The 8,990-nt window shown below is 44.2% G+C and overlaps 1 protein-coding gene across 1 annotated transcript in view; it reads left to right on the forward strand.

Moving 5' to 3' along the window:
• Positions 1 to 2,418: 2,418 nt before the first annotated feature.
• LOC134441557 (ankyrin repeat and fibronectin type-III domain-containing protein 1-like) overlaps positions 2,419 to 8,990 on the forward strand; it is a 22,844-nt gene continuing 16,272 nt past the window's right edge. The window contains exons 1-8 of the mRNA XM_063191924.1: positions 2,419 to 2,631; positions 2,917 to 3,205; positions 3,770 to 3,970; positions 4,730 to 4,843; positions 5,467 to 5,564; positions 5,799 to 5,889; positions 6,381 to 6,488; positions 8,376 to 8,475. Coding sequence (XP_063047994.1) covers positions 2,422 to 2,631; positions 2,917 to 3,205; positions 3,770 to 3,970; positions 4,730 to 4,843; positions 5,467 to 5,564; positions 5,799 to 5,889; positions 6,381 to 6,488; positions 8,376 to 8,475 — 1,211 coding nt within the window. The 5' untranslated portion in view covers positions 2,419 to 2,421. The remainder of the gene's footprint in view (positions 2,632 to 2,916; positions 3,206 to 3,769; positions 3,971 to 4,729; positions 4,844 to 5,466; positions 5,565 to 5,798; positions 5,890 to 6,380; positions 6,489 to 8,375; positions 8,476 to 8,990) is intronic.

Below are 8,990 nucleotides of genomic sequence, written 5' to 3' on the forward strand. Positions count from 1 at the left end.
ATCAGGAAGGATAAGGAAATGGCCTCGGGTCAGAGTCAAACCACAGCCCACTGAGCCACTGCATGCTATGCAAAGATGCTTTTAATTTAACCTATTTAAAGTGTTTTTGATTAAAACATCTGAAAGTGTGATGAGACTCGTGTTCAATGACAAGTACTATGCACTGTGATGATGGCTTAAAGGGGTATGCCACTATTTTGGGACTTAATACAGTTAAAATCATTGGCTGGGGTTTATAAAGGTGGTTAAGTTTCATATTTTTCATGTTAAGCATTGTCTTGCTGAAAGACGTGTTAAAAGAGGGAATATGTCGCTAAGCTAGTGAAAGTCAATGGATCCGTGTAGCATTGTAGCATGCTACACGGAACCATTGACTTTCACTAGCTTAGCGACATACTCCCTCTTTTAACTTGTCTTAAAGCAAGACAACGGCTTACATGAAAAATAAGACACTTAACCTCCTTTATAAACCCTGGCCAACGATTTTAACTGTATTAAGCCCTAAAATAGTGGCATACCCCTTTAAGGGCTGAAGCACATCTGCTTGTGGACATGGTGGAAATTGATAAATAAATAATGAGACTCAGCTCGAGAGAGCAGATTTTCCCCTCTTAAAGTTAGTAGGGTTTTTTTACACACCAAAAGTTATTTATTTTACTTGGGCGCACCCTCTGATACACTCGTATTCAATGGGCTTGGTGTAACATTCCACTTTTTCGGGAAGTTGGCTCAATCTCAAACTCGTTCAGAGTTTTAAAAAAAGTTTTGCTATTTGAGAATCTCTCCGTGTAATCTCTGAATCTGACAGCATTAGGCGTACGTTGGCTGGTGTCTCATCTTAAAACATTAATTGGATTATAACCATGCTATCAGATTACATTACATTACATCTGGCAGACGCTTTTATCTAAAGCGACTTACAAACGAGGACATGATCAGCCCCAGACAATACGTGGGGAGAAATACATAGTAATTCAGAAAGACAAAATTGTGCACTGGTCAAGGTGCAGGAAAAAGGCTGATTCAAATTTTTGACTGAAAGGACGAAGAATAGACCTCAATGGTCAAACAGTACCATGTAATAACACACTCACACACACACACACACACACACACACACACACACACACACACACACACACACACACACACACGACACCTTTCACTCAAAAATGTGACAAACAGTGTACACAGTCAAGGCGAGGTTAGTACAGTAGGACTGTATCATTTTGCATATGTGGTAGACATGACCTAATAGTTAGGGAGCTGGTCTTGGAATCGGACGGTTGCATGTTCAAATCTCGTAGATATTGGCTGAAGAACCCTGGAGTAAGGTACCTAATCCCACATTGCTCCAGGGACTGTAACCAATACTCTGTCATAACTGTCAGTCGCTTTGAATAAAAGCGTCAGCTGCAGCTGAGTGTAATGTATCAGCCCCCCGCCCCATGACTTTCACTTTGCTAAGGAGATGGGGCTGCAATAAAGTGAATCTCAAGAAAAGTATTTTACAGGTGCTCTTTAACCCAGTAAGACACGTCCCCTGTTATAAATTAGCTGTTACCATAATGGTAATGACCATAGTGCTGTATTCCACTGTATTCCACAGCATTCCATTGGTGGATCAGCATGTGTTAAGGGGGTGCAGGAAGAGGGCAGGTAATAATTGCTTAAAAAAACACAAGTTCCCACCACGACACTGCTGTATCACTAGCCTTTTTTATTGTTTACATTACTTTTTCTCAACGGGGGCTCTACGGCCCCCTGAGGGGCGTTGGGGAGTCCTTGGGCGGTGGGGTTAGAGGGGCGTTGGGAAGGATGCAGTTGAGAGGGGGCGTTGCTTAGTTGCCACTGGAGGTATTAGTTCATTTTATTTTGTAGCCTCTTACTGCAGATGCAAGGGAACCTATTCACTATTTGCTGAACAAAACTCAACTACAACATTGCTATGACAGTACGAGAGCCTTAAGTAACAGATCAAGACACAGCCATTACAATTTTTGTGACAGCAAAGTTATAACATAGGCTCTGCGCTAAGGGGTTAATACTAAGTGGGGCATTGGCAGGCAGGCTTATTATGAGGTCAGGTTAGTTTATTGGGAAAAAAAAGTTTGAGGACCGTTGGTTTACATGCCCCTTGTCTTTCACTTTCTCTTTTTGTTCAGCCAGAGATTCTTTAAGTATATAGAGATATGCCAATGTAATAGGTTGCTATGGGCACCTAACATGACCAGGTTCCGGTCTGCCTAAAGGGGCGTGTCATAATACTCCTAGCATTGAATAGAACAGTCCTTAGGTCTGCCTAGGTCTGCCTAAAGGGGGATTCCCCCCCCCTCCTCCTTGCAATAATAGAACCCGGAAACAATGGGCCAATGGAACCTCTCTCTCTCTACTCTCTCTGGTTCAGCGTTGGTCAGCAGCATGTCTGTGGCGATGAAGGAGCTGCCGCAGAGGCGTAAGTCCCTGGGCCCGGTGTCCCCAAAACGCATCTACAGGAGCCTCTCCGTCAGGCTGCGCAGCGGGGAGTCACCCATGGATGGGGACCTGGACGTCACCAAACACCAGTGCAAAGCCCTGTCGTCCACCATCAGACCCAGCAGGGAGGCACAGCAGTCCTGTTGGGTCTGTTTTGTAAGCTCTTTTATGTTTTTTCATGTCAAAGTTTGCACTTTTTCAGGTACGAAGCATCACTTGCCTACGGCCTGCATGTATTCATTCCCTGCATTTAAGCATGATAATCTGAAAATAACACTTTTACCTGAGCTTGATTCTACTCCTGCAATGTACATTACTGTGGATAAAAATGTCAACTAGGTGTAATTGAAGCACAAAATACAATGTTTTGATCGATTCTTAAAGAGACACATTTGGTTGGCTAATGTAATAATGTAATCTGTCTTTTCATGTGTGCCCCAGTACACCTCCCTGTGGGAGGCCGTGGAGAGCGAGGACACCATGGCTGTCCAGAGCCTGTTGTCCCGGGACAGAAGCTGGAGCGCGGAGAGAGGAGGAGGAGGAGGAGCAGGAGCAGGAGCAGGAGGAGGAGCAGGAGCAGGAGGAAGAGTAGACCGGTCAGAGCAGAGGGACAAGTGGGTTAACGCCATGAGCGAGCAGGGCCTGGTGCCCTTGGACGTGGCCGTGCTAACCCACAATTCCCCACTGCTGCAAGTGCTAATTAAGGCCGGGGCCAGACACAATCCATACTGTGAGTGTGCAGTGCGGTGCGTTGTGGTGCGCCGTCTGTGATATTGATGTTCATATTTCACAGAATGACGGGGGCTATTATCATCATGGTGGACAATGGGTATGGATTGGGGACTTGTGGTGGTAGATTAGAGCTTGCCGTGTTCATTTTGCTTTGTTAAATCCTGGACTGACAAACCCAGCCACTCACGACGGCTAGCAGAATGGCAGCTTATAAGTGGCATATTTGGTGATCAAGCTGCATACTCTCTGCCTGTCTATCTTATTCTTTTTCTGCATGTTCTTTTATGTACCTACTCTTCTCTCTCTCTCTCTCTCTCTCTCTCTCTCTCTCTTTCTCTCTCTCTCTCTCTCTCTCTCTCTCTCTCTCTCAATAACCCCTCTGCCCTGTGTTTCTCCCCATTCTCTGTTTGTCTCTCACACTCTCTCTCTTCCCCGTGTTCCTCTCTCCCCATTCTATTTTGCCCCCCCCCCCCTCTTGTTTCTCTCTCTCTCCCATACTCTCTCTGCCTCTCTCCCTCCCTCCCTCCCCCCGCTCTCTCCCCCTCTCCCCACCACCCTCCAGTGTGTCGTCCGTCTGAGTGGGCGTTGAAGCTGGATGCCCTGGTGTCGGTGGCGGCCCAGCGTGTGGAGGAACAGCGTAGGCTGGTTCTGGCCCGCTCCCGGGCCCCGCTCCACCTGCAGGCCAGCGCCCAGCGCCAGCTGCACCTGTGGACCCTGCGCCACCAGCTCTACTGCAAGATGAGGGACAGCTTCCACCTCACAGGTCAGGCAGGGGCAGAGGTGTATAACACAGAAGTACAAATGAAGAGCTCTTTTCCAAAATGAGATATATCCATTTTATAGAATGTTGGGAAATTGACATTTTTGTATTGGGCATTCCATTGAATTGCATTGCAAAATGCATTTTAAAGAAGTTTGGAAAGTATGTTCTTAAAACATTTGAATTGCAAGAATTCACACACAGATGATAGGACTGCTTAACAATCAATTCCAATATTAAAATGCAAAAAAGTCAAAAATGGTGGATATAGCGTTTTGGAAAATAGCTCTTCAAGTACTGTTGTACAGTAGGCCCTGCTGTGGCTCAAACAGTGGGGCACGCCGGCGACCCGGGTTTGATTCCTGACCAGAGGCGATTTCCGGGTTCTTCCCGGTCTCTCTCCCACTCGTTTCCTGTCCCCTTTCTTTACTCTCCATAAATAAAGGTTAACCCCCCCCCCAAAGAAAATATATAAAGAATACTGTTGTAGATGTAATTACAAACACTAGTGGAATGATAGTATTATAAGGTTGCAACTATTCAATATCGCATCACTATTTATTTTTCTGTTGCACAAGGTGACATTTCGAGTGACTGACTCTGAGGAAGACGCAGGTACATCGAAACGTCTATCACCTTGTGCACCAAAATAGAAAAAAACTTGTATATGTTTTATATGTTTTTTGTGTGTGTGTCTGTCTGTGTGTGTATGTCTGTGTGTGCATGCAAACGCGTGTGTGTATTTGTGACTGGTCCTCTCAGATCTCCCCGGCCCTCCCAGCAGTGCTGCGTTGCAGGTGACCAGTGCCACATCGTTGTCGGTGTCCGTCAGAGAGCCGGCTGGCATGGCTAACGGCCTCATCACACGCTACAGGGGTAAGGCCTTAGGGCAGCCGTGGCCTAATGGTTAGGGAGTGGGTCTTGGAATTGGAAGGCTGCAGGTTTGAATCCGATACCATTCATGGCTGAAGTGCCCTTGAGTAAGGCACATAACCCCACCTTGCTCTAGGGACTGTATCCAATACCCTGTAATAACTTAAGGTCACTTTGGATAAAAACGTCAGCTAAGTGTAATGGCTATTCTATTTATGGTGTTATTATATTTACGGTATATATGGTGTATTGAAGCATCATTGACTGTGAACTCACTGCAGGCCAGTTATTGTAAGAGGAGCATAGTATTAACCTTCCCCCGTGGACTGAGCTACCAAAAACTACCACCAGCTATGTGGTGTGGTAATAAATAATTTATTTTTTTACTTAACTTTATTAAAATAGAAGATCAAATAACATACTATGTAAAATAGAAAATCAAATAATATATGCAAACATCTGTTAATTTGTGATGCAATGTTAATGTTATTTATTGATCTGTAGTGGTTGTAGCTTGCTTTGTTTTGCTTTGTAGACATAAGAAGAGTCAGTACTGATTGAATTGTAAATTTGTTAACCACCATATTAATATTTTCTCTCTTTGTTGTGATCTAATTTCTCCCCAGTGGAGTGGAGCACATCGGAGACGTTTGAGCCCATGTGTGGAACTGGCTTCATCACCCACATAAAGAGCCCTGTCTTCAGCATCACGGGGCTGGCCACTGTAAGACCCACCACCACAACTACTAGCACAGCCTCCAGCACTCTAGTCCAAGTGTAATGTATGGTTTGGGGGAAAGTGGTTGTTTATTTTCAAAGTGCAGTGAATCTTACTTGTTTGTGTAAAACCCCGTGAACCAGACATTGAACCTCTTACTTTAATTAGTTAAAAAGGAGGGGGGGGGACGTTAATGAGAAACATTTCAGGAGAAACTGATGGCCTTGCCTTGTGTCTCAGGGCACGGCGTACTACGTGAGAGTGTGCGCCTACAACGTGCGAGGATGGGGCCCGCCTCAGACCTCCAGCCCTCCCTGCGCTACTCCTTCCAGTGAGTTACAGTGGCTCTATTATTATGTAGACTTGTTTATGTTTCCATTTGCATAGAAATGTCGCAGCAGCAGACACTTTTGACAACTACTTTCATTTGAACAAAGAACAAAGGCAGGCAAGAGAGTCATCTCAACATCCTACCTTCACTGCTGTCAGTTTGGAAGAGGACAGGTGTTCCCAACATTGTTTGATTCATGTTGTAAGCACCTGGCCCTGAGCCTCTGGAGTGCCTTTGTTTCAGCTTCATTTGACAAAGAGGAAATTAATTAGGAATCAACCCAATGCCGTTCTCTGTCCATGAATTCGTAGTCACACGATTTGTAATGGAAATGCAAATCGACCAATCACAACACCACCACTCAACTCGACATAAGACAACACCACTTTGCAGCCGCCTTTTGTATGGAAAACTGCCTTTTTGCTGTGTATTTAGATAGAATGCCAAATCGGGCTGTTTTAGGATTGTGTTGTGTGTGTCTCCCCCTGCAGGCTGGTTGGAGTGTAGCGGGGTGCGGGTGCGGAGCAGAGCTCAGGAGACGGCTGTGGGGAAGATCTTGGAGCAGATCAGAGAGCCACACTACAGGGGCTTCTGCACAGGTAGGTACCAGTGGTGTAGTCTACTTTTTTGTTGTGGGTATACTGTATATTTGAGCATTTTTTGAAGTGGGTATACTGTATATATATGTGCTATTCAAAACAATGGATCAATCAATTTTAAGTGGGTATACTGAAATCCCTGAAATTTAGAAGTGGGTATACTCTGTATACCCGCGTTCTACGTAGACTACACCACTGGTAGGGACTATGCACCAGGCTTGTTAACGTCACAGCAAGCCTGCTCACTTTACATTTAAATAATTCATGATAACTATATACATTCACAATGACGGAACTGTCAAATGAAATATTCCAATAAAATATTACGCACTGATAGAGAAGAGTAGGCTCATCACACTTCACACACTTTTACTCAAGCTAATTAAAAATCTCCTAACATCTTCATGTTTTTCAAAATGCCTAATGATAAGCCAAAAAAGTGAATGTGGAAAAAAATTAAGAAGTTTGGTAGTTAGTATGAACCAAGATGTAATCCTCAAAATGTTTTGTATTCTTAAAAGAGTAATTGACACTTCTTTTGAATTGGAGCTCATTCGGTGGCTTATTATGAGTGCATGATAATCACCACTTTGAACATTTTGAGTGTGTCATCATGATCAAAGACACACTTGAGATCAAAGTTTGGGTGCCAGTCATCTTGGAAACAAAGACTTTCTGTATTTAGCTTGTAGCCTTTTAACAAGAGAGAATCCAGGTCAAGATCTTACCAGCATAAAGAATCACTTTGGAGAGCTTGTTTCCATGTTGTGTACACCCACATTGTACAATCCCACCAACATTTGAGTGCCGCTTCCTTCGATCGGGGAAGCCAACAGGACAATGGGGTCAGTTGTCCCAGGCCCAGACAGAGGGGGGCCCCAGAATTGGGTTTGCATTCAATTGTATGCGTTGGGTGAGGGCCCGGCCTGTTTTGGGCCCGGCTAAAGCTGCCAGGGGCCCCTGTCTGCTTGCAGCACATCACCCCTATGTATGTATGTTATTAATGATGCATAGACACACTGGCGGAAATGACAAATGCCAACACAGGGGATAAATCCAGACTGGCAACTCTTTCATTCACAGTAGCACAGCAAGATGCCAGCTGGCCTAATTCAGCGCCAGAATGTCTGTAAACTTCCCTCTTAACACCCCAAGGGGATATACTGACTTAGCAAAAAAAAAAAAAGTTTGCCTTTAAACTTACTTGATAAAGTCTCTTCGTTTCTGTACTTTCTATGCGGAGTTGTTGTGAGGTTGTGTATTCAAGCCTGGGGCTAGACTGTGCTGAGGGCCGTTGTTATGTGGACAGTGCATTACATGGGTCTTCAAGTCAAGTCAAGTCAAGTCAAGTCAAGTCAAGTCAAGTAGTCAAGTAGGTTTTATTGTCAATTTCTTTACATGCACTGGTCATACAAAGAATTTGAAATTACATTTCTTGCTTTCCCATACAGACACAGACTAATCTAGGTAAGGACATAGACAGTATAGACATAGACAGTACTTATACATGGACTTAAGACAGTATGGACATAGACAGTGCTCATACAGACATTTAAAGTGCAAGACTGGACAACAGAAGACTTGTAGAGGACATACATTAAGAGGTAATTGTTGTGCTTTTCCTAAAAAGTCCTTTATAGCGTTCTGACATAGTAATAGTAGCATTTTGAAGAGAAAAAAAACAAAAAACAAAAAAACTACTGTACTGTAGGACTGTGAGCTGGGTATACTGCGGTCTTCAACTGTACTGTAGGACTGTGAGCTGGGTATACTGCGGTCTTCAACTGTACTGTAGGACTGTGAGCTGGGTATACTGCTCACCCAGTTGGTGTTTTTTTAATCAGTCTTCACTCCATATCTTCACTCCATCTCTCATTGATGTTCCAGAAAATGGCCGGCAGCTGAGCCCCACCAAGCGTCTGTCGGTGTCCCGCAGCCTCAAGCAGCTCTTCCAGTCGGCCACCAAGTTTGTGCGTCTGCTGCAGAGGTGAGCTTGTTTAGTGTGACCTTATTTTGACATGTCTGCAATTTCTGCATATAGCCTGCCTTTTTGGGACACCAGATGGAAATGAGCCATTTTGCTGTAATCTGGCACTGACATAAAGTGAAAGTGAAAGCCCATTGGGAAACTCCAACTCCCATTGTCATTGTGACACAGCACTCCACAGCACACAAGTGAACACTGCACACTGCACACAACGAAATTGCATTTATGCCTCACCCGTGCAAGGGGGCAGCCCTCAGTGGCTGTCATGTTAATATGTTATATGTATATGTGTAATATATGTATATGTTAATCAGTGTGCGATGTCAATTCCGGAATAGTGGCTCTCAGTTCATTCTGAGGATATTCCAATACATTGTTTTTTCTACAGACGCAGAGACTATACAATAAACAAACCGTTGTTTGAAACTTTTGTCTTGCTCAACACTGATGCATTTGACCATTCTATATAGTTAAGTACATATATCATGAAATGAAAACAAGGTCCTGTGTGAATG

This window comes from Engraulis encrasicolus, chromosome 2 (assembly GCF_034702125.1).
Source record: "Engraulis encrasicolus isolate BLACKSEA-1 chromosome 2, IST_EnEncr_1.0, whole genome shotgun sequence".
NCBI lineage: Eukaryota > Metazoa > Chordata > Actinopteri > Clupeiformes > Engraulidae > Engraulis > Engraulis encrasicolus.